The 26,569-nt window shown below is 37.2% G+C and overlaps 2 protein-coding genes across 7 annotated transcripts; one reads left to right on the forward strand and one right to left on the reverse strand.

The window, feature by feature from the left end:
- Positions 1-332: 332 nt before the first annotated feature.
- On the reverse strand, positions 333-10,084 carry LOC134665880 (band 7 protein AGAP004871-like). 6 transcript variants are annotated; one of them, XM_063522912.1, is made up of 8 exons: positions 9,933-10,084; positions 9,322-9,363; positions 8,540-8,640; positions 7,917-8,072; positions 3,931-4,028; positions 2,058-2,219; positions 902-1,067; positions 333-494 (listed from the first exon to the last, which is right to left on the reverse strand). In XM_063522912.1, exons 1-8 carry the CDS (start codon positions 9,940-9,942, stop codon positions 363-365), a joined length of 867 nt encoding a protein of 288 aa, XP_063378982.1. In that variant the 5' UTR covers positions 9,943-10,084; the 3' UTR covers positions 333-362. The 6 variants fall into 6 exon arrangements, with proteins under 6 accessions (XP_063378982.1, XP_063378985.1, XP_063378980.1 ...); XM_063522915.1 differs by having other exon boundaries at positions 9,744-10,084; XM_063522910.1 differs by lacking the exon at positions 9,933-10,084 and adding an exon at positions 9,440-9,711.
- Positions 10,085-16,651: 6,567 nt separating this feature from the next.
- LOC134665884 (cuticle protein 8-like) lies at positions 16,652-25,245 on the forward strand. The gene is made up of 5 exons (XM_063522917.1): positions 16,652-16,722; positions 18,930-19,064; positions 20,072-20,168; positions 20,785-20,900; positions 25,116-25,245. Exons 1-5 carry the CDS (start codon positions 16,717-16,719, stop codon positions 25,179-25,181), a joined length of 420 nt encoding a protein of 139 aa, XP_063378987.1. The 5' UTR covers positions 16,652-16,716; the 3' UTR covers positions 25,182-25,245.
- Positions 25,246-26,569: the final 1,324 nt, after the last annotated feature.

Below are 26,569 nucleotides of genomic sequence, written 5' to 3' on the forward strand. Positions count from 1 at the left end.
AACTGCGACCCTTACAGAACCGAACTGCTACCAGAAAAGCAGATGAGATTTTTTTAATTACATATTTGTTTTTAGATATATCGGAATAGCAAATTTTTCGAGTTAATGTTAAGGATTTAAAGTTTTCTGAGATGAGATAGGTTTGTAACCGCCTTGATGAAGGTTTGAAGTCTAAAAGTAAATAATTACTTAATTCATAATGAGTATTACCTATTACTATTATTTATTTTACCCGAGCGAAGCCGGGTTTTCATCTAGTATACTAATATTCCACCTTCCTTAAAATTACTACGAGTAGGTTCATTAAGCAGATCACAGTAAAAATAATAATGTAGCCATAACGCGTAAATATATTTAATTAATTATATGGGTAATGACGAATTGCTTGGACCAGGAACTCCTAAAAATGTCTTCAGGAAATCCATTGGGAATGGAAATATTATTGTAGAGTTTTTCTCCGCTGATATGGTATTCAATGATTGAAGATACCGGAGCTGAGGACATAAAATGTTATAATTAAACAGTATTCCTATAAAAAAAGGATTATTGTATGGTGTTGACGACGCCGTTAGCCTCGTAAACACCATACAATTTTATTGAATTTTTTCTTAATTGGCCGACTTTGCTTTGATAAAATGGATTAGAATGTCACGGAGGCCTTTCCGAACTGTAAAAACGAATTCAATTCTAGGTACTCCTTCACTTTCTATATATTAAAGACTGACAAGGCTTTATTTAAATAAAATAAAAAAGGCGAAGAATTGCATAGCATTCAGCAACCACAGTTGAAACTCGTATAAGATAATTCATTAATTATGAATCACATTGGTAAAAAGGGAACAGTAATTCCTTATCTTGGATTTTGTATAATGTAAGTATCAGTGCGATTATGCGAACTAACCTGAAGGGCCATAGGGTTATCTATCATGACTAGTGAGGCCTCTTTCAGGGCCTTGGAGGCCTTGATCTCGCCTTCGGCCGCGATGATCTTGGCGCGCGCCTCGCGATCAGCCTCGGCCTCGGCGGCCATGGCGCGTTGCAGTTGTACCGGCAGTCTCACGTCTTTGCTGGACGGCAGAGGAAATTGTCGTTAGTTACTGAAGCTTAAGGTAATATAGCTGTGTAAGCTATATTATCTACCTCAAGCTTGAGGATGGTCCTTGCCTTGAGGTTAGCTAACTTAACCTAACCTAACTGTAACTCGTTGACAAGAGAATTTGAGATAAGTAGTAAAATGTTTCGATGGAATGAGACACCGGTATTCAACCAAAAATTCAAATAGATAAATTTCCTGTAATAAATAAAGCTTCTCGAGGTCTAGCTGTGTAGCTAAGTATTATCTCTTTGCTTGACCAACATTTGCACACACCCCATGCTGCTTGCTGCTGCATGCTTGTCCAGATATGGCTAATAGTTAATCAGGGAGACGATGAAAGGCTGCTGCTTTGATGACTGTAACATCCGATTCTTTATATGTAATTATTATATGTAGCACTTACACTTAACTTATTATTTCTCGATAAAACTGTAAAATTGTATCTAATTAAAAGCCTATCATCAATAAGCAGTGGTGACCGATATGACGTCTGACTTTCAAACTGGAGGTCGCGGGTTCAAATCCTGGCTCGTACCAATGAGTTTTTCGGCACTTATGTACGAAATATCATTTGATATTTACCACTAGCTTTTCGGTGAAGGAAAACATCGTGAGGAAACCGGCATACATCTGCCAAGAAATTCAAATGTGTATGTGAAGTCCCCAATCCGCATTGGCCTAGCGTGGGGACTACAGCCCAAGCCCTCTCGCGCATGAGAGGAGGCCTTTGCTCAGCAGTGGGACGTATATAGCCTGAAATGATGATGATGATGATGAATAGCCTATCGTAAAATATGCCATACGACTTAATAAATAAACAGACGATCCACCTCGACAACCCACGGATCCATGGCCTTGTCTAAATTGGTATGCATCATGTAGCGAAAGGCTTTCTAGCCAGGCAGTCACTTACCGGAAATTCTGTGACTGATACATCGTGCCAATACTTTCTCAAACTTACATCTCCACACGCTCCACCTCGACTCCCCACGGATCCGTGGCCTCGTCCAGATTGGCTTGCATCATGTGGCTGATGGCTTCTCGGTCAGACAGCAGCTGCGCCAGGTCGCGCATACCCAGCACATTGCGCAGCGTCGTCGCAGCCAACAGTCGTGTGGATGCGCTGGGTAGATAAAAAAATAAAAAAAATATGTGGTAGGCCACGATTCATGCTGTGTCCGTTGTGGAAATGCAATGCTTCTGTTAAATAAATGTATTTGTATATGTGAAATTGTCATACAATATTGGCGAATTACATAGCATTTTTTTATGGAATACCTAGCTAATTTCATTAGGATAGTTCAGGTTGGTTCAGGGTTTACGCCTTCAGTGACACGTATACACGATCAAGCTGCCCAATGTAACCTTCATAGTTAAATTTGACTTTTGCTAAGTTTATTGGACATCAATAAATAGACCTACTAATTATTAATATTATTATGTATGTAACTAGAAGGGGCCTTTAGGTATATCCAGTAGCAGCAATGAAACACCGAGCTAGCTCTATCGTGTGTAATTCAGGACTGACAAACTGTCATACAGTAATGTTTCACTACCCTCTAGTAGGCGCATGTAAACTTAGGTCTACCCCTTATTATATATATAACACTAATAAATCAAAAAGACGCTGAAACGATGTTTTTATATATATAATGAATTAGAAAATTGCAGCACTGCAAAAGCGATATCTTCATTTGAAAGTTCTGAGACAGACATCAATTTACATCGTTTTTACATCTAAGGGTTGAAGACAGTAATAAACTTGATGAAATACAGACATGAACGCGTCGGCATGAAGAAAATCCTGGACAAAAGCGTCGAGTTTCCACTAATATTAAATTTCACAGAAAAATATCTCAAAGAAGGAGCCGTCTAGACACAATCCACACTTTTAGTTTGTTCCCCTTTTTTGTGTATTGTAGAAATCATATAAAATACTTCTTTTACAACTTTTTTCCATTTTTGTAATTCCTGGATAGGAACCGTATTAAAGTATAGTGTCCTTTATAACCTTTATTAATAACATCGCGCTTGACGAGACTAGGTCAAATTCTGCTTTTGCGAGAATTATTTTGTCATATCCTACGTATACAAGAACAACTAAAGATTAAGTTATGGTGGCGTATGTCAAGACGAATCTATACGGGTGATTCAGGAGACGTGAGCAGGACTAACACTGCGCATTTCGTAAATTATAAGCAACTGTTTCGTATCAGTATTAGTGAGGTTAACGTTAATTTTCTAGTCGTGTTGAAAAAAAAAGTTATTAATTTATTTACGACATGCATGGTCACCCTACAGTTAGAATACTAAACTACCGATATTCTGTGTCAAATTGAATGTCATCACGGACTGGTTACTTTTGAAAACTCGTATCTCACTCAAGTTTGACAGTTTATTTTCTTCGTAATCATAATACTGTCATTACGGTTAAAGAGGTTTTTATGTTTATTAATTAGATCTTGTAGGGTGACCATGATTGTAGAGAATTAAATTTGCCCTCGCCAAAAAGTTAAAAAATAGGAAAAAGTGTGGTTGTTTCACCTAAATACGACGGTGATCGATCAATTACTGAGTGTGCAGGATTAGTCCTGCTCACGTCTCATGAATCAACCTGTATACAGTTGTTAGATAGCTCATTATTACGATGGTGAACGGTATTGAAACTTGTTTAGAGTTACACCAAGAAAAGTCTGCAGCGATTTTTATAGGTCACGCTGTGCAAGTGTTATTTACCCGTCATAATTTCATAGAAGTTTGACGTTTAAAACAACACTAGCACTGCGAGGGCTGTCAAAATCGCTGCAGACTTTTTACGGTCTAACTCTAATTACCTGTAGTCTGCTACCTTGACGACTGCATTCAAAGGCTCCTTTATCCTGTAGTACACTACGGCGTCCACAGCTACTGTCACGGAGTCTCTTGTTAAAACCTGAAATTTAGATTTAAAACATATGCTAGACTTGGTCTAATGAAAGTTGATACTAGGAAATGGCGGTAAATTAAAAATAAATTGCACCATCGTGTATAAGGCGATCAAACAACGTTGAACGAGTATCGTGTGCGTTACCTACCGTGCGTACATTCTATAAACTCCAAATTATTCGCTGAATAAAGCCAAATCAATCATATTATTAAAAATAGTTAGGTACTTTAGGGTTCACATTCATATCAAGTATCAAAAATACTACGGCATACTAATTTTAATAATCTGATATTGAGCATAGGTTCATATCATATTCATAAGTATGCTGCATTCGTAACAAAAATCACTTTCTTGTCTTTGTTTCACTGACCGACCTCGGAGTACCGAACTGGCTGGAAAAGTGCTCTTTTTAACAAGTAGAAATGTCTTCCTTACTATACCATACGTCGTATTAAGCTTAGAATAAATTTAAAAGTGGAAAAAATACTGTCTTTGGTGAGACTTGTGTCTTAGCCCTGAGGCCAAGGTCCTATTGGGGTTGCGTTACTGAGCCTGTGACGTGAGTAAATACATATATTGGTCCTGGTTTATCAATTAAAGGTTGCAAGTCGTCGTGGTGTCAAGGCTGATAGCACGTAGGCGCCTGCGTCTGCCAGCTTCCCACGACATTTGAACTCAGAAAATGTCATCAGGCGAACTAAGTAGCTTGCGCCTAGAGTCACAGCTCTAATCTATTACATGTTGTAATTGATAAACGTATAAAACATTTTAGCCCGCGTATCACTAAACCTCATCAATATCCCAGATGATATGTGAAGCACATGACGAATAAACATAACATTCATTTGTATTTAAGAAAGTCTGGTGATGTCTACTTGTCGCTTGCTGTGAACTCCTTTACGATCTCTGGCAAACCCTTGGGGATTTGCTTTCTACACTTTGAAAACCACTGGTATAAGTTAATCAATTTTATATTACCTCTTTTGTTTTTAACTGTAATGTTTGTAATGTTATGGTAAACAGTATACTTCAAGGAAACTTAAGTTAAACAATTAATATACTTAATGAAAAAATAATAATCTAATGTGCCTAAGTATCTAATCAAATTAGCTCTCAACTGTAGCGTGCCAATACTCCGCCATTCCCTTAAACTCTAGCTCATCAAGTATATTTCAATATTAATAAAAACATGCAAACCCTGAATCTAAAATCAATAACGGCCGAACTGCAGAATCCCGTTTAGTTTACGTTACGCTGCAGATTGAGGTCGGATCTGCGATCCGTCCGTTCCCGCGCGCATATTCGCATGTCAAAATAAACGCGCGCGCACCGATTTATGATATTGACCATTTATTGGCGCGCCGCAATTATAATCTGCACTTTGCACTAATTTTACCATGTTTGTTAAGTACCACAATTGTTAGCGGTTACCGACTCTGGTTCTCTTCGACCGTTTTCCGTAAGGCACATGATTATTACGATAATTTTGAGGGTACTGTAGGGCTGAGATGGTCGGCTCTTTACTCTCTTTAGGTATAATTTGTCATCATGCCTGCCACGTTCTAACCAATATGTAAGTGCGAAAGTGGCGCATGGCATGATAGGTGATAAAAGCGGCCAAGTGCGAGTCGGACTCGCCCATGAAGGGTTCCGTAGCAGCAAGTAACATAATAAAATTGCGGTTTACGATTTATGACGATTAAAAAAAACTACTAACTAGATCTCGTTCAAACCAATTTTCGGTGGAAGTTTGCATGGTAATGTATATCATATATTTTTTTAGTTTTATCATTCTCTTATTTTAGAAGTTACAGGGGGGGGGGGGGGCACATTTTACCACTTTGGAAGTGTCTCTCGCGCAAACTATTCAGTTTAGAATAAAATGATATTAGAAACCTCAATATCATTTTTGAAGACCTATCCATTGATACCCTACACGTATGTATGGGTTTGATGAAAAAAAAAATTAAGTTTCAGTTCTAAGTATGGGCCCCAAAATTTATTCTTTTTAGGGTTCCGTACCCAAAGGGTAAAACGGGACCCTATTACTAAGACTTCGCTGTTCGTCCGTCCGTCCGTCCGTCCGTCCGTCCGTCCGTCTGTCACCAGGCTGTATCTCACGAACCGTGATAGCTAGACAGTTGAAATTTTCACAGATGATGTATTTCTGTTGCCGCTATAACAACAAACACTAAAAACAGAATAAAATAAAGATTTAAATGGGGCTCCTATACAACAAACGTGATTTTTGACCAAAGTTAAGCAACGTCGGGAGGGGTCAGTACTTGGATGGGTGACCGTTTTCTTTTTTGCTTTTTTTGTTTTTTTTTTGCATTATGGTACGGAACCCTTCGTGCGCGAGTCCGACTCGCACTTGCCCGGTTTTATTTAGGGTTCCGTACCCAAAGGGTAAAACGGGACCCTATTACTAAGACTTCGCTGTCCGTCCGTCCGTCCGTCCGTCCGTCTGTCACCAGGCTGTATCTCACGAACCGTGATAGCTAGACAGTTGAAATTTTCACTTGCCCGTTTTTTTTTTCTATTTTTGTGAGAAAATCTTAATGCGGTTCACAGAATACATCTTACTTACCAAGTTTCAACAGTATACAGGGTGATTCAGGAGACGTGAGCAGGACTAACACTGCGCATTTTGTAAATTATAAGCAACTGTTTCCTATCAGTATTAGTGAGATTGACGTAAATTTTCTACTAGTGTTGAAAAAAAAAATTTTCAATTTATTTACGACATGCATGGTCGCCCTAAAATTAGAATACTAAACTACAGATATTCTGTGTCAAATTCAATGTCATCACTGTCATCACGCTCTGGTTACTTTTGAAAACTCGTATCTCACTAAGGTTTGACATTTTATTTCCTTCGTAAAAGAGGTTTTATGTTTATTAATTAGGTCTTGTAGGGTGACCATGATTGTAGAGAATTAAATTTGCCCTCACCAAAAAGTTGAAAAATAGGAAAAAGTGTAGTTGTTTTACCTAAATACGACGGAGATCGATCAATTATCAGTTACTGAGTGTGCAGGATTAGTCCTGCTCACGTCTCATGAATCACCCTGTATAGTTCTTAATATATATTCGGAAAAAAGTGGCTGTGACATACGGACAGACAGACAGACAGACAGACATGACGAATCTATAAGGGTTCCGTTTTTTGGCATTTGGCTACGGAACCCTAAAAACGCGACCATGACACCGCTTCTGGTCGCATTTTACTTTTCGGCATAAACCTGTGATTCGGCATTCTAAATCCAACTATTATTAGACAATGGGATTCAAAGACCGATTGTTTGTACGCTGTAAACCGTTGATTGATAGTTTAGAGGCCCATCAATTAATCTTAGCAGGAATGGGGTTAACTGTTTCAATACTACTGAATTCGTGGCAATAAAAATCATTGACGCGTTTACCTTTTTACAGTCGGGATGTTCTGAGAAAATGTTTACAGTGTTATAAGATACGGTCGCTGATTTTTATATAACATTCGCTCTATTGATGTTAAACAGGGCATTTCTGGCCGTTAGGCTTTAAATGCAAGGATAAAATCTACTCAAACGTTTAGTCTACGACTATGTAGTATAGCGAAATATATTTAAATTAATAATGAGTGAGTTGCACACATATATTTGATCTCACTGCGATGTAAGCAGTAAGTACAATAGATTAGAAATATTACCTAACATTAAAAATGCGCAAGTTAAATTAAGCATATTTAGAAGTTGAAGCTATGAGAAAGAATTTTCGGACATAGGCCTCTTGACGCGTGTTGTATCAGGTATATTTAACAGTACCTATACGAAGCTCTGGTCACACCAATAATACCACAATGCTAGGTGATATTTTAATATTTAATGAATGATACCAAAACAAGGTACTTACTTCTTGAGGCGGCACATCAAAAGACACAGTTCTTAAGTCCACCTTTCTATAAGTGTCTATACATGGCAGCACAAAAAACAATCCAGGGCCTCTCGCGCCGCCTTTTCTCAATCGGCCGAGCCTGAATATCACGGCCCGTTCAAATTCTTGCACCACCTATAATTAAGGAAGTCAATACTGAATATGTGTATGTATCATCGCATTACCAGTCTAAGGGCTGATTTAGACGGTGTACGAACTCACATGCGAGTTTCATTACATTGCGTGTTTTGATCGGTCGATTGAAATAAACGTAACCCATTGTCCGCAATGTAACGAACTAAAATCGCATCGCGAGTTCGCGCGCCGTCTAAATCAGCCCTAAGTGTCTTATTTCTGGGCTCAGGCCTTTATAGACGATTCTAAAGAATGTTATCGAATCGAATTATTTATTTTCAGGCAATTTTGGCTACACTCTTAGCCCTTAGGACAGAAGTCAGCGGCCGTAGCACGCACACAACGGGTACCTACGAGTATGCAGTGTTAATAGTTCGGCAACAAGCAAGTAACACCTAGCTCTGGAGGTATAAGGAATTTGTATAATAAGAATGTTGGATAAATTGATAAGAAATGGCAAATATTACCTTAAAACACTCGAACAGCGAGAATGGGAATGTAATGATGACCAGGAGCAGAGACATGAAGGTCGCGAACCGCTCCACACAGCCCACCGCCTCCGGGTTGGCTGTCGCCGATAAAACACTCACTCAGCTCTTGATTCATGTACTTATATATCAATCTCAAGCAAAGGTTTGTTTGTGAACAGGGTGTCAATGCATTTAGTCAGGACGAATAGGCTTAAGCAGATGAAATTTTACATTTCTATCGAGGGCATAAAGGTCTAATTTTAATGCAGATCTTATAACGTAGAGTCAGTATTATATTCTTTGGTCAGGCTTGAGCTAAGTTGGCGTTGGCAAATACATTGGCACCCTCAACTTTTTATGTAAGAAGAAATCGTCCTGATAATGCCAAAGTAGCACCTTGTGCCAGAGAATATTATAATTATTTCTATAAAGTAAAGTTTGTAAGTAAATAAAGTATAAAAGAAATTCAATAATTGCAATAAATAGGTAGGTATCTATTGTTGCAGCCGTAAGGATGAAGTAGACATTACAAATAAACTTAAGGGTGCTTCAATTCAACAATATATAAAACTACTTCGTTCATAACCACGAAGACAGATCATAAATTATGAATATAAAAATATCAAATAGGTACTTTCTACTAAAAATAAATAGATAATTCGTCCAGTGTCAATAAATGGATAAGTAAAAGATGCAATTAAGTTTTCTACATCAAAACAAAAGGATTAATAATGCACTCTTGTTATGAAACCAAGCAGGATACTAAGGCAAGTACTTACGCATTTGTATCGTGATTGCGCAAGAAGTACCCGTATCGCAATCTAAAATGTTCAGACGCAAATATTAGAGCTTTATGACAACTTAGATAACGAAGCCTACCAACGGATAAGTACTCACGACTTGGTATATTGTCACGTCTAGTACTCATCGTTCTTAGTTCCGTGCGCATCTCTCCTGTAAACTTCACTCACTATTGTTAAATACTCCAAATATTATAACAACTAATGCTCATAACAGCGTTTGACTCGGCAAACAAGCTCAGACTGCGCTGACACACGGACCTAATGCCAGAAGAGCCCGGCCTGTTTACACAACCCAAAAAGCCGAATCCAACTAAAAATATCAATTACAATGCGATCTTCCACAACAACAATAAAGCTGCTAAATCACCGGGTGCAAGCGCTTAGTAAAAATTATTTACGTATTTCGAGGTAGCACTCCACTTCGCCGGAATTCTTGTCGTAGCAACCGAAATCCATGTGGCGAGATAAGCGCAGCGTCACGCGCATGGATATGACAATATTAACTTATAAGTGTCTTCTAATCGGTGGCTCTATGGATACTAAGGTGTGCTGGCAAGTGAGGATGTTAAAATAAATAAATAACGCACTTTTAGGCATGTCGGTTCGGCGCCGCTGGCGCGGGCGCTCCCGCCGCGAGATGATCCTAATTGTGGGATTTAGGTATTTCTGAAGCGGCTTGCGCCTGCATGCAATTTATTAGCGGATGTTTACATAATTTTATAAGGGTCATGAAGGCGTTAGGTTTTTTGCAAGTGTAAGTAGATGGAAATATTCGTTTTGTTATGGAATTTGGCCAGAAACGTTTGTGGACCAAATGGTTCCCACCCGAATTTGGCTTTCCAAATTTTCGTTTGGCCGAAAGACTGTTTTCATACTATAAAATTTTTAATATGGTTAAAAATACTTTTATGGGGTGACCCGACCTACTTTTATGGAGTGTTTTTTAAGTTCAGATAAAATGTGGATTTAAGAAAATGTTCATTTTCGTAAATTAGTTATATTTCGGCATTTGATATGTATATCTGATAAAAAATATAACACCGATGACTTACAAGACTAACTTCCACGTATCTAAACCACACTACCATATCTAACATAACTAGAAAAAAAAACAACTTTTATTTTCATTATAGCTCTGTTGAATCAGATATAATAAACATATCTGATTCAACAGAGTTTAACATAAATATCTCCTGTCAAATATTAAGACGTTAACCAAAACAATGTCAGTGAATTAAACATACATTAGAAAACTCTCGTTAACCTAACTTCATTTCCTGGAATAGACGTCAGAGTTTCATCGCTACGAAAACTGCGACAATAACAAGATGAAACGTCGGATACGTCAGTTAAATTAAATAATGTAGGCTTGCATTTCTCGTATGCTGAAATAAAACGATCAAATTCACTAGCTATGCGAATATAGTTCTTAGTAGACTGATTTTAAATTGTAAGGTTACTATTTTTTTAAACCCGACTGATGGCAAACATTGGTCTAAATAGGTCGCAGCTCTGTCAAACTTCGAGTCAATGTCTAATGTCCATGCATAACCGTATCTTTGATCTCATCGTCTCTGTTTGAATGCTATTTCTGTTTAATTAATATGGAAGGTGTAAATCTGTCCGGACCCGTCTTGTCTACATATAAATTTCTTATTTCATTGATGAAGACATGTATTAAGTGGAACTAACGTTTATAATATGTACATACCTACCTACTTACCAACTGTACTTATAAATATAGTAGGTACCTAGTGTGCGCTGTGTGCTTAAATAAAATAAAATAAAATAAAATAAAATAAATGTAGGCAATTATTACGCGGATAGTTCATGTCATTGTTTCATGTTGTACGCGTATATTGTAAGGAAATCAATGAAAATCACAAGGTTTCTGCGTTTGAATTTGTCAGATATATCCGTTAATTTTTATTTTCAATATAATGCCTGTGACATTCGTGAAATAAACACTTTCTAATTTTATAACTAAACTACCTCGATAACGCCTAGAAACATTGTTATGGAAGGTGTCCGGATCTCTAAGCAATAGCCCAATCTTGACCAGCCAAAATTCAACACCATAACTGGCACTCTTCTCCACTGACCGATTTACTGGTATTTATTTATACCCGTGAATGGGTTCTAGCTGGTGTATTACATAACATCAAACTTGTCTTATTAAAGAGCCTCTGTGCTGTTATGTAGGCTTTGGCTCCACGCATGCCTTCTAAAGATCCGGGACCCCATGGTTCTGAGATATGGAAAGACATACAAATAAGATATTATAAGTTCTAATACAAATTAGAGTCACTTACGTCCACCATCGCTATTTGTTACTTTTCTGGATCTCGTGCTTTGCGTAGCTTTTATTACCTATTAGGTGCAATATACATAATATGTATTCCGTATAAGCCCTAGATTTATAATCAACCGCTATGAAATGATGTCGACAAAATGTTCATCAAATGCCTATGATATATTATCCTACTTTGTAAAATATTACGTTACTATCTAGGATACCGTAATTATTCGAGCAGTATCTCGGCTTGAATATTATCTAAAGTAGGTATATGGTTCACTCCATACATTCCCATGGCACGGTTATTGGTTCTATTAGACCTCAAATGGTAAACGGTTCACATTTTTCTCTCGAACTTTGAAGTACCTAATGCTTATATATACTTAGTGTGAGTATGAATAGAGGTACAAATACATCGCTGGGTCTTAAGTATTTTTTAATACCTCTATAAAGAGAGAACAAGTTTTAACGTAATTTAAATATACTTAGTTATATACTTGTATGAGCATACCAATATGAACATACTAGGAACTAGAATTATGCCTTTAGGTTTAAATCAATTATTACCTAGGCCAGTGTTAGTGTTGTTGTGTGTTTGTAAACCTGTGTTGTCTACAATAAAGTGATTATTATTAGGTACTACTACTACTACTACTACCACTACTACTTTACTGGTAAAAATTGATACCAACCCTATGTAACCCGTATTCCGCAAATAAAAATTCATTCATTCATTTCTTTATACTTACATACATGTTATTCATTTTAGCTGGTAGGTATTCTACAAGTAGTATAATAATTAATATTAATTATGTCCGGTATCTACATTGTAAATCTGTTTTTAAGGTTTTTTTACTTGTGGTGCAAGCATTGGACTACATTCATCTAAATCTACAAAATAATTACATAGTTTGATTAAAAAATTGTTGCCCCTTCGTTTTTGGCCAGTGCGGCGAAATAGTTTAAATTTTATTGCTCGTATTACTTCTACACTGTGCAAGATTCAACTTTATAGATTTTTGATTAGTGCCATTCGCAAGCAAAAATTGCAATTTTTTTTTGTTTTATGTAAATCTGTCCATGTATACGGAAAAATAATTGTAACATGTATTAGTATGTAGGTACGTAATGTACCTACTTACTTATATGTATATGTAAAATATATTTTTCTGTGATTTCTGCCTTTTATATTCTAGCTGACTCCATATATAGTGAAGTCTTTTTCATGTACCAACGTACCTACACAAAATCAGTAACGTTAGAGACACTTCTGAAGATGCAAGTAATGCAAGTGTTCATTTGTTTCGGAGTCTGCTTACTATCTGGAGAGCTGTACACAAATTTATCACCGACGAACAAAGTTATTAAAAGGATTTTCTGCTAACCTGACTTATAATGAAATTTACAGTATAGGTACATCTGGTGCGCCATTACGACATACTACGTCAAAAATAAAAAGCAAAAAAGTAAAACGTTGTACGATGCACGTGCGAATAGGCAATTCGTAACTCGTATCGATGTCATGTCGTGTTTTAAAATTCACCACTGGTTGCGAATTTTACACTAGTATCGTAAATAACTACTACATGCCTACAAACAGGGTATTTTATATTGTACACAATTTATTTTAAAGTAGGAAGCATCAGTTTTGTAACTTCGTACGTCTATAAAGTATAATATTAGATGACTATGATATAACCCACTAAGCTATGTCGCCAACAAGACAAATTGCCAGCATTCGCCCCTTGTAGATATTACGTAACATCTATCGACGTCTATTGTCAGTAATATTATAATAGCAGGGCAGCAATATGCATCAGCATCACCAGCGCTTACTAAGTACTCGCATTAGGTAAACCGGTATAAGTTGACATCTGTGACATGACATCGGAGGTTATACTTACATTTACATTGGGTCGTCTAGGGAAGTCTCCCTAAGGTGTGTATTGTGAAAGGTGGCTATCGCAAACTTTGATATTTAATAATGTCTATAAGCCCCGTGCATGCACTAGGTAGGTATAGGGGGCAGCTTAGGTGCCGTCAGAATTTTGGCGGGTAAATGTATCATTTATGCTTACGATGTAGCCCACAAGATGGCAGAACCTACAAGGAAACGTACTGACGAGAACGGTAGATGGTAGCACTAGCTTTGGCCAATGTACATATATTATGTTTCCGACTCAGGCCACAAGTTGACAGATCCTTCAACGCGCACGGGCCCTATACTTGTCGCTTATATTGCGAGCGTGATGACTGATGACGTTGAAGATAAAACATTTGTATATTCTCGATGTTGCGGAAGCCATCCTGAAGTAAATGATCGGTAAGCCGCTAAAATAACAGTGCAGATCAAGCATCTTAAGATCAAAATAGTTGTTGAATAATTTGCCTTTACTTGTTTCAAAGCAAATGTACATTGCACCTTCAATTTAACAGAAAACTGATCATCCTACGCTTATTATTTATGATTAGACTGGCGGTGTAGGTATACATACCAGATACACGCTTTATTCACTATACATTATTGCATAAATATATAAATATAAATACATACTGCGAATTCAATGGTATTTATCCCGGAAGCTCCGGCCCGGCCCCGGCCCGGTCTAGCGTGAGTCATCCGTAATATAGAAAATAAAGGTCTAAAAATAACTCAAAGGGCAAATTATAAAGTGTTTTTTTAGGCCTGCGTGCCTATCCTAGCTCTGCTGCACTTGTCATTGCCATAACGTAACATAAGTAATAGACATCGTTATAAATTTAAATAGAAATCGACTGTCAACCGGTATTAGTAACCCAGGAATTATATTCGCTATACATATACGCTTTACAGGAAGGGCAGAAAGCTATAGAGCGGCGAGTTCAAATAGAGAGTTCTTGAGTCAGAAGTCAATAGGTTAGTACCTATACTGTACAACGAACTTGATTATAGTATGACCTAGGTCTTATTAGTTATTACTTACTTTTGACTTAATGACCTATGTCCTCGCGACGGGGCAGAGAGCTAGCTCAGTATCTTGATTATTCTTGAGTTTCGTGATTCAGGAACCACATTTCTACTTCGTCTCACTTACACCATCCCACTAACCCGGGGGTAAGCGTTAAACCGTTAACTCAGTGTCAAATTGTACTGGTAACCATGGTAACTTCAGGTTAAACCAGTTAACCCCGGGTTAGTGGAATGGTGCAAGTGGGCCTTATAGTGCTTCTTATAATGCAACCTGTTCATATGTAAATATATATGCGCGTGAAATGCACTCAAAGTAGAGTCAAATCAATAGAAAATCAGCAGTTTGTTCCAGGTGTTTCTTATACTTTTCACTTCTGCATGCACCGTTGGCTTTCATAGCTTATATTTACAAAATACTACAATTATTTGTACAGGTAATATCATAACGTGCGAAAGTTAAATTATTTCCATCAATTTTGTTGCACTTGTATTGAAAATCAAGATGCAAAATTAAATATGCAGTAATTAGAATTACTAATCTATTCACTGGTCACAGAAGGATCGCTCAGCTAAGCTCCATCGCCGTTACAATGCCATTCGAATTTCGAATTCAAGTTCAAATGTATATGTTGCAGTCAAAATTGTGAACTGGTCAAAAGAACTTTTAACCGACAAAAACAGGCAAAACTGCTTTTGACTGAGCATGTTGGTCAAAAGTAGTTTTACCTGAAAATCATACCTATTTCTGGCAGCAGTTTCGTTTTTAGGGCGTAGCAAAAAAAAAAAAAACCCTAACCTATCTATCTCTGGGAACAGTTTCGTTTAATGGGCGTAGCAAAAAAAAAAAAAAACCCTAACCTACCTATCTCTGCGAGTACTTTTGACTGATAGTAACAGTCACAATTACTATTAACCAATGATTTTCAGGTAAAACTACTTTTGACCAACATGCTCAGTCAAAAGCAGTTTTGCCTGTTTTTGTCGGTTAAAAGTTCTTTTGACCAGTTCACACTTTTGACTGCGACATATATAATATTCGCGTTCCTGTTTCAAGTACAGATAGAATAGCAAGCTGCAACGCTACATCGACCACTTTCTAAAGGACACCAATGGGTACCGAGTGGGCCCTGATCGGGTTTCGTAAACTCACTCTAATAACTCATGTGATGTCGGCCACATTGCGACAATCTAGACTAGGCCAGCAAAAATGTATCCACGGTGTTAAATTGATCCTAAAGAAGGATTTAAGGTGATAAGTTAAAACTAAAACGACTTTACGGTTACGAACCATAATACGAGTGTCTAATTAATTAGACCATTGGACACGTTTTCAATTTGTAGTTAAGATCATTCAAATGTATGTAAGTAAATAAAAACAAGTTGTAGTTAATATTAAACTAATGATCATTTTTAAGGATATATTTGAATCCCAGATTTTGCTACGACCTTGTTTGCTTATAATTTTCTGTTTTAGAAAACCAAATTGTACCTAATTCTTATTTGTTCCACCTAGTTCTAAGCGATTCGTTCAGGAAACACAAATAAAGTTTGGTATGGTATATTGAGTAGGTATAATGCTTTGCCAATCGATTAAGCCAGAGGTTCCCAAAGTTTTTTGTAGTGCAACTCCTTTATGCTCTATTTTTTGTGACTCCCTTGTACTTAAACTGCGCATATCTCTATAATCTAGAGAGAGCACAGTATTAGGTACCTAAGTATATCGTCGGTTCACGATGCCCCTGAAGCAACGCCGGAACGGAAACGGCTCTAACAATTTGGATGAAATTTGCTATATGGGGGTTTTCGAGGGCGAAAACTCGGTCTAGTTAGGTCTTATAGGGAAAACGCGCATCTTTGACTTTTTATAATTGTATTTTCCGAGCAAATTTTCGGTCTCCCAGATATTTCTACTAATTGTTTTTAATATTTGATCTCTTTACAAGGTTTATTCTCTACTACTACTTCTAATACTACAAATTATAAAGGAAAAATCTGTTGCTTAAAGTCCCAAGTGGCATGCACCCTGGTGCATCTATGCAGGTGTGTGGTGGGGCTTTATATTTATAAGCGAGCGGCGATCGGGCCCGCAGCCCGGTGTGCAGCTTTTAGCTAGTACGGAGAGAACATGTGGGTAAGTGTCGCAATGCATGACCACGTAATCTTGGTAATGATAATCTATTTACTAATTTAAACTGAAAATTAGGGATGTACCGACTATTCGCCGACTAGTCGGGAAAGCCGACTATCCGGCCACATTTGTAGTCGGCGATTAGTCGGCGACTAGTCGGCAAAAATGGCCGATTAGTCGGCACTTTATTAGTGAAAGAATACCATATGTTTTATGTTTATTTCACTAAAATACCTATTCAGGATGCATACGAAAACTTTTGTTCATATAAATAATTGACCGTTTGATCGTTATCGTATGTTGGTGCGCTGGTGTTTTCCTCTACAGGTCGATCTCAACTGATTCTCGTGTAATTTCATGTGCAAGTTCGACAGTTAATTATTATACTCTTTATTTATCTTTCTTCTTAGGCTAGGTCATTTATAATATGAATATAAAAGTAAAATATAAAAACACTTACAAAAAAATAAAAAATACATATAAACACATTATAAAAAACCTAACCTAGGGTGCCGCCGGCAGCGGGGCAGGGCCCAAGCTGCCGGTGGTCAGGGCCGCAGAGTGAGGAACCGACGTACTATACGCGCCGTGTCCAAAATTACCGCCTTCTGCATCTGACCCTTGATCCAGCCACCCAGCGAGAGTCTCTCTAGGTGTTGGTCGAGACTCTTCGCTAATTATTATTATTGTTATTCAGTTTTTGTTTTTTTTTTAATGGTAGATCCATGAGGAACTATTAATGTTATTGCAAAATTTAGAGACTTAGACAGGGCTCGTGAGGGCTAGACGTTGCTCGTGAAGACGCTGACCACAGGGGATAGATTTTTAACTGGCGACTTCATACGGGAAATAGAGCCTTGGAAATACCTCCTACAAGCTGTACTGACGGTCTGCTCCGGATCGTAAAATAAAAGAACTAAAGACAGATATTGAACGAGGATTCTTGTGATAGGTCTTTGAACCTGTAGAGAACACCTTTTAGCCAAGCTAATATTATGAATAGCGCAACTAAAGGAGCAAAGCTATTGTTTTCCACCTGAACTTATACGAAACTAATGATCTGGCCGACTAGCCGACTAGTCGGCCGACTAATCGGCTATTCGAGCGCCGATTAGTCGGCTAGTCGGCTAGTCGGCCAAATCAATAGTCGGTACATCACTACTGAAAATGTAATTTGTCATATAAATAATCATTTTCGCATAAGCGTTGCGATCCAGCGAGGAAATGCTGCCAGCATTCTTGGCACTATGCCCTCTCTAGATATAGATTTTTAGGTATTTTTTTTTAGGTTTAGTTTTAGTTTTGTAGGTAGTTTTAATTTTAGGTTACTTTTTATTGTAAGTTTGGTGAAGTCAATGTACCTACTTATATTAATAAATAAATTATCATGTTTAATTAGTGTACAATATTTGTGAAGCACGATAAAATCGGTTGACTAAAAAATAATATCGAAGAAAAATTATATTTCGTTTTTTAAACACAAAACTGTCAAGTTTAGGGTGCTGAAATTTTCACATTAATTACTCGTACTAATGTAGAGCCACACTATCCATAAAATATACACGCCGAAATTCGAGGGGGGCAGAGTCACTTAGCTTATCCTGACGCGGCCTTTACAATGTCCATTAATCATTTCAAATGTAAGTACCTTGATTTTAATATAAGTGCAGAAATTTGTAACGGTACCTATCTTAAACTTTGCGAGTAGGTAATCTAAGGCAAGTGTGCCCACTCGGAAAAGCCTTATCAGATGACAATATATTAATTTTATTAATGTCATAAATATTATTAGATTAATATAATATACTTAATACACATAATACATACAATAAATAATTTATATAAACTAATAACACTAGTGTATTATATGTGTTTGTATGTATTATAGGGAAATAGGCGTGATTATATGTATGTATGTATTATGTGTATTAAATATTATATTAATTGTATGTAGTATATAAAAAAGGGGGAGGCCTATGTTTAGCAGTGGACGTCTTATGGCTGAGATGATGATGATGATGATGATGTAGTATATATATGTAGGTGTGTTAAATTTCAGATTAGCTTTAATAGTGATTAGTAGTACCGCCCACAATCTCTCTGCTTTGCCTTAAGGTTGACTGGTAGAGAATGCTTTTGGCATTAAGTCCGCCTTTTGTACGATAAGTTTTCTTTTGTGCAATAAAGTTTAAATAAATAAATATTGAAAGGTACTCGTGCTACTAGCGTGCGTGAGTGCCGGCTGGGCGGCGCCACAGTACGCGTTGCCGGGCGCCGTGTACGCGCACGCCCCGCTCGTGCACGCTCCCGTTGTGCACGCACCCGTCGTCCATGCCGAGCCTGTGGTGAGTCGCGTTATTTTAGCAGAGGGAATGCTGGCTGGACCCATAATACGCGTTACGAGGCGCGGTGTACACGCAATACGCATGACCCCTCGTGCACGCTCCCGTTGTGCACACACCCGTCGTCCATGCCGAGCCTGTGGTGAGTAGCATTAAGTACTTCAGCAGAGAATGCTGGCTGGGCCCACAATATGCGTTACTAGGCACGGTGGATGCGCACGCCCCGCTCGTGCGCGCTTCCGTCGTGCACGCACTCATCGTCCATCCCGAGCCTATGGTGAGTCACGTTACTTTAGCAGAGGGAATTTTGGCTGAGCTCCGCAATACTCGTTGCTGTGCGCGTTTTTGCACGGATCCATGGTATACAGTCGTAGTGAGACTGTATCATGTTAAATGAGTATTGTAAGTTAATGCAATAGCGTGACGTGTATGCCTGCTGTACGCTATCTAGAGTTGTGCCGTCCTCTGTTTTGAACTAGAAAAGTTCTTGGTCGAGAATATTTAAGTTGAGTAGGTACGTATCCGTTGGACCCGGGTATTTATGTCCTTAAACTACGTCCAAGACCACCGGTGGACGGGCAGCAGCGTCCCTCAAATTCGGTGTACTCGACTGCGATCGCCAACCCGCCTGCCAAGCGTGGCGATTATGGCATTAACCCCCCATAAAAGGGGGAGGCCTATGTTCAGCAGTGGACGTCTTATGGCTGAGATGATGATGAGGTACGTATCACGTTGATCAGATGCTTACCCTCAGAAGACGCAGAGGCTAAGATGGAATTGTCTGAGGCTCTTTCTTTCACAAATGATCAGATCTAATAAAGATTAAGTATTGTAAACTATTATTGTAGCCTACTCCGATACAGTATTTGACAAAGTCACATTTGGTTCATTTCTCATGAAGCTATAATTTTTTTGTCAATTTCATCCCATTACATTACACTGTCTCATAGTGAGAATGGCATTGTTACTTGTATGCATACTACGCTTTACTAACATTGTTCTTTTTACAGGCTTATCCAAAGTACGCGTTTAACTACGGCGTAAAAGACCCGCACACCGGTGACATAAAGTCGCAACAAGAGGAGAGAGACGGCGATGTCGTTAAAGGTACTTTTCATCTTAATCCAGAATGAGGAGCCTCTATGAAATATAGATGTAACTTTGTTGCTAGCAAAGTGAGAATGAACGAATCCATGGGATGGACGACGGAACAAAAATACGTAGGTAGCTATTTGTTTGAAAATCGTGATACCAAGTTATTAATCTCAATAATCGATTACGATATTAATCGTTTGTCCCTTTCCATCATACCAATACGTCGGAAAGGAACAAACGATTATTATCGGCTTGTAAACGTTTATGAATAAGGGGGTAAATCGCTAGACTGATTTCTTTGAATGTGTTTATCATGTATTTCCATATGAAATAAATTGAAGTTGGATTAACGTTTGTAACCTTTAAATTTTAAGTAATTATGCACATTTATAATACCTAAATATTTTTTTGTGTCATCTGATGTTCCGTAATTTTAACCTCTAGCCGCCCATACGTCAAACCTTGCCAAGCAAAATGAAATTTTATTTTGTCAACACAAAGTTCAAATTAGAATGGAACATTTTATAGGTCTCTGGTTCCAAAAGAGAATTCATAATTTCATATTATACGTATATGAATTCTTTTGAATAGTTGCCTGCCTATCTATTCAACATCATTTTATCTTCAGGTAGCTACTCACTAGTGGAGCCTGACGGGTCGACGCGGACCGTGGCGTACTCGGCAGACGACCACAATGGATTCAATGCGGTTGTACATAAAACCGGACACGCCGTACATCCCGCGGTCAGTATGCTAAGCTACGCTATGTACAATCAACGGTAAAAATATGGGTGTACAAATCATTTCAAAAAATATGTCCCATAACTCTTATGTCAGTGAATTAAGAACTATGGGACATATTTTTGAGTAAGTTGTCTACACCCATATTTTTACCGTTGACTGTACCTATCTTCAGCCAACTACTAGCTAACGCTTCGGCCACGAAACGAACGCTCCGAGCGTAGTAGCAAAGAGAATACGTATAGATAGTATAGAGGGGTCCTGTCATAGTAAAGGACCCCGCAGCAAACATAGGGAAAAAGTGGTTTCAGTAAAATCTCACGAAATTTTAGTATGATCTTAATTTGGATTTCCTGCTAATTTATTTGTCAGTATAGTTTGAAAGTATACTTCTGAGAGAGTTGTGCCCATACAAAAAAATAATCAGCGGAGCCAAATTAACATCATACTAAAATTTCGTGAGATTTAACTGAAACCATTTTTTCCCTATATTTGCTGCGGGGTCCTTTTGTAGTCACCGTAAATTTACTGTCATCTATCGACACACGACTAAAACTCAATATAAACACGTATAAAATTATCGAAATAGTGTATATAAACGGATAAATGATTTTTTTTAATATCATTTTGACCCATGGGCATTCACTGATATCTATGAGTTAAAATTGTTAAATATGAAACGGTGTCGCCACGCCATCTAGCCGGGCATAAGCCAAAGGTGTGTGCGCCATCTATCCGAGAATGACTTTTTCTTGATTTCCGAGGCACGTTTTTTTCTTAGACTTTATTCATATTATACGAAGTTACAGATGTCTTTGGTAGTAGGTACACCATTGTCGCTGATACCTAACGCCATACATTGGATTAAACCACTGACGTTTACGCTCTGTACTCATGTATACATATTTAAATTATCTGCAAATATTATTGGCCTCTAGGGGCCCGATTCGGATTTTGAAATAGACATCTATTAGATATCTTTTAGACATCACCAAGATACGATAACGATATGTTTAAGATCTAACTTGTCAAATTTGACATTTGCGCGATTGTGGAGAAACTCTTGAACGATTTCCACAGGATATGATTTTATACTACAACAACCCATGTTCATCCCAACTGCCGTATTCGAACTTCAAGTTATTCAAAAGAGACGACACGTACTAGATCCATTCTAGATACGTTATAGTTTAGATATCAACTAGTTCTCTTTTGCAGCGCAATTCGGGCAACCCATGTCACTTTTACGTTAGATAGAGTAAGATATCTATTGGATGTGAATTGGATCTCTAAGTCATATCCTGTGGAAATCGTTCAAGAGTATCTCCAGAATCGCGCAAATGTCAAATTTGACAGGCTAGATCTTGAACATATCGTTATCGTATCTTGGTGATGTCTAAAAGATATCTAATAGATGTCTATTTCAAAATTCGAATCGGGCCCCATGACTCCTTCCTGCGATGACACAAGTTAAATCAATCCAGTGTGTTCAAATTATCTTATTATTTCCCAAGTAAACCATAGATATAATTCGTTTCGCCGCGACAGACTGGACAACTAGATAAGTCGTCAGGGGGCGCGACATTACACAAACTCGATTTCTCTGCAATCTGTGTTGCGCAAGGCTAATGGCGCGTAGGCTTATAAGGAAACAGGTAGAACTTGGACAACATATTTCACCGAATTTCCTTGATAAGGAAAAGAATCTTTGGAATAGGCACATGCCAAGAGCCACATTCCAAGTTTAAAAATCGCAACTTGATTTGACAAGCGTCGAAGCGTCGTGCGTCTCATGTGCCCCGAATTAGATTTACGAGCAAGCACAGAATAAATAATAGTACTCGGTACAGAAGACTCACTCTCTAACAAAAGGCGTCTGTTACGATCAGCACAGATATGGCCGCTAGGTGGCGACAGCGTCACGCGCGGAAGGCTTTCCCCAAAATTGGGGCGGACTTGTACTTTTAGCTACCTGTAGCAAAGCGACGAAATCGCGGAGTGAGCCGAGCCAAGTAGTGCCGACAAAATAACAATTTAATTTAAGTTGAGATTTATAAAGTTTGAATATGTTGGCTGATGCTTAATAAGCAACTCGAACGCTAACATTTCCTCTGCCGCTACGAGTAATGTAGTTGTAGAAATAGGCTTAGGTATATGAAGTTTAAATCTAAAAATGTTTGTTTGTTGTGACGTTACAATTTTATACAAATTTATACAGGTACCCATTTTGATTATTTAGTTGGGGTGAAAATATTTTTTTCTTGTATATTGACAACAATACCTTTTATTATTAATTTCCAATAAATAAATTTCATAGGAAAATCGTACCTATTAACGAGTACAATTTACTTCTAAATTGTAAAAAAAAACAGAGACAGGTTTTTCAAGGGATTCTAGTATTTATTACTGAGAGAAGGTATTCAACAATTATTACTAATATATGGTCTTAAAATATTGCTGTCACATGTGGATGGACAGACAGACGGACGGACAAAGTGGAAGCTATAAGAGTTCTGTTTTTACCATTTTAACTCCGGGACAAAAAATGAGGAGGTTTTGAATTCTAGTGTATATTTGTTACTTCATAACTCCCTTACTCATGAGACAGTAAACTTGGAATTCATTTCAGCCTAAAAAGAAATATGATGATGGACTTCACAGGGAATCGAAGGAACCTCAAATATCATAGGCACTTGTATTTATTATAGCGACTGTCTACAAAAATCAAATTTTTCTTTTAATCGCTGAGCGGAGCTGTTAATCAAGATTTTACTTCCTACTTTTACTATATGTTCGAGCCGATACATTTTGATGTCCTAATTTCACCAAAGATGGCGCTGTTACAAACGCAAACTAGGTAACGGAAGTTCATCGTAGAATATACATATATAATAACTGTCAAATTCAAATATGTATATTATAGACATGCGCAAAATGTATCATTGAAAAGAAAAGATTGATATTGTATCTTTCGTACGCTGTGAAGTACTTCACTCTTTTAGTTCACTAGTTCAGTTTAGTTCAGTACCTCAACAGATCCATCTATCGGCCCTATTCGAACTTTAATATACGTCAGCTAATAGATCTTGAAACGATATGTATTAGATATGTCAGATTGTCAGTGTCAAATGTGACGTTTCTTCAAAGAAAAATGCCACTTTTGACACTGACATATCTAATCCATATCGTTTCAAGATCTATTAGCTGACGTATCTTAAAATTCGAATAGGGTAGTATATCAAAAGTATTGGTTTCATTTCTCTCATTGGCGGATATATTGAGTTGAATGAAGAATTTGATAGATAATTTCATTCAATATGATCACTGAAGTAAATTAATTTATGAATGTTAAGCCTTCGTAACATGGCGTCCTTGTCACTCTTTAAGCGAAAGAGCAAGTAATGAACAGATTTTTAAACTGAACTGCTGAAGTAAAGAACTACTAACTAAATGATTCCGCGCTGAACTAGTGAATGAAAGAGTGACATCAAGTGAAGTACTTCATTTGAATCTTTCATTCGCGAACTACTCATGTCTAAAATATAAGAATAAAAAATTGGTACTGGTAACTTAGCAACAATAGTAACTTATTTAATCACTCTTCTGACCAATGAAATAATGGAAACAACAAATGAATTAATGCAACTTGGCAATGAAAAAGAAAGTGCGTAATAATTGGCCTGTGACAGTCACGCTCGAGTACCCCGTGATCTTGAACTGAATTGATACGCCCCATTACTAGGTGTAGCTTTTGAAACCTCGTATCAGTTAAAATGAGGTTCCGTAAAAATCAACCTTATTCTATGTTCATGCAGTTAAAATTTTATATTGACTAATATGCGGAAAGATATTTGAAAATTATCTTGGTAAACATTGCTACGCGTAAAATTTAGTATTTTAAAAAGATTAAGATGGATTTTGTTTTATTTACTAAATTTTTATCATTATTGTACGATGAAAATATTAATGTATGTACGTTTTGGGTTGAACTTAAATAGTACCTATAGGTCTATGTCCATTTCGCAGGTACTCTAATTCAATTCAGTCAAATAACAACTATATTATGAGATAATATATTCGGTTGTCCTGTCCGTAAGCTGAATCTCATTAATATGTAAATCTATATAATTATAAGTAGTTAATATTCTAGTAGTAGTAGTAGTTAATATCTATTTAATTGTTCTACTTGTATGTTACCGAATTTCCTGTCTTTTACAGCCTATAGCAGTAGCCCCTCACTACGCTGCGCCCGCGCTCGCCATATCACCATACGGATTGCACTAACTTGACAACGAATGCTGCCGCTCGCTATGGCATAAACTCGGAAAAAATATTGATTAAAGTACACATTACCGATTTTTTGAGCGAGATAATTACCGGTAACGTGTGCTATAACCTTTTTTCCCTTTTTCAGGCGAGCTAGCATATACTCTATAGTGTAAGTGCACTTTTTGGTATTTAGATAATGAATTAAATGTATTAATTAACTCTCAAGCTTATGACAGTTTGGATAGATGCGTTGTTTAGATTTGGGTGGTTATATATTTTAAATATATACCTACCTATGTGGAATAAAGCAAATGATCCAGTAGGACCATATATATTTACGGTTAGTAAAAAAAAGACAAAAAAGTTTCTGTTGTAGGATTAAATAAGACTTAAGTAATATATTCTAGGTACACACAGGGTTATGTATACATGATAAGGAAAACTAAACTATTGTTGTATTTTTTATACTGCTTAGGCTCACTTGCACCATTCCACGAACCTGGGGTTAACCGGTTAAACATGGAGTTACCATGATTACCAGTACAATTTGACACTGGGTTAACGGTTTTACCGCTTAGCCCCGGGTTATTGAGATGGTGCAAGTGGGCCTTAAACATCTTTCAGTCAGATGTACGATATTGCGAAGTGTTATAGGATTTGCTACTGTGTGTTACCGACTAAATAACAGCATCTGGAGTACAATTTATTAATCTGTTATTTTAAGGTTTAATATACGTAATGGTTGTTTAACTAGTTAGTATTTATGAGCTGCATGTAATGCATAACGATGTTTATTCAATATTCCTCAGTATTTTTCTATGTTTATACGATTCGTTGCCCCTTCAAATATTTAGCCTATTGATCTCAGATACTATTTTGTCTATCTGATTTATATTTTCAGTTTATCGAACTCTTAATGGAAAATATTTTTACACAAAAAAAAAAACTCTTTATTTTTTGTATAAACATAAACTATTTTGATAAATGTATATTTTTGAACTCGACGGCAGGTTATTTAATAAATTACTTTTTATATTTGGAGTGGTATTATTATATTATTAATAAATATTAAATACTTTGTAGTATTATCGACGTTGATCGATATTTAAATCATATCCCGTTTTAATAAGGCAAAACCTGTTACGATATTATAATTAAGCTATTAATAATGTCTCTTGGTATAACAAATTATTTAAACTGTATAAACAAGTGATAAAGCAAAAATAATCCAACTTAGACTAAGATATACGCTTAGGCAGCATTTACATTAGGTACAGTCAACAACAGAGCTATGAATACAGGCAAAGTGCCAAAAATATGTATACACGACCTTAATGTACAGGCAATAAAGTACTGTATACATACTTTTGACACTTTGCCTGTATTCATTGCTCTGTTGTTGA

The sequence above is a fragment of the Cydia fagiglandana genome, chromosome 7 (genome assembly GCF_963556715.1).
Source record: "Cydia fagiglandana chromosome 7, ilCydFagi1.1, whole genome shotgun sequence".
NCBI classification, from domain to species: Eukaryota; Metazoa; Arthropoda; class Insecta; order Lepidoptera; family Tortricidae; genus Cydia; species Cydia fagiglandana.

Coding starts and splice junctions, on each gene's coding strand:
- LOC134665880 (XM_063522915.1), bottom strand. CDS start 9,831: ATGCGCGTGACGCTGCGCTTATCTCGCCACATGGATTTCGGTTGCTAC. Junction 2,220..3,930: donor GTCAAGGTAGCAGACTACAG/GTAATTAGAGTT, acceptor TTATCTACCCAG/CGCATCCACACGACTGTTGG. Junction 1,068..2,057: donor GAGGTGGAGCGTGTGGAGAT/GTAAGTTTGAGA, acceptor TCTGCCGTCCAG/CAAAGACGTGAGACTGCCGG.
- LOC134665884 (XM_063522917.1), top strand. Junction 19,065..20,071: donor TCGTCCATGCCGAGCCTGTG/GTGAGTCGCGTT, acceptor TTCTTTTTACAG/GCTTATCCAAAGTACGCGTT. Junction 20,169..20,784: donor AGACGGCGATGTCGTTAAAG/GTACTTTTCATC, acceptor TTTTATCTTCAG/GTAGCTACTCACTAGTGGAG.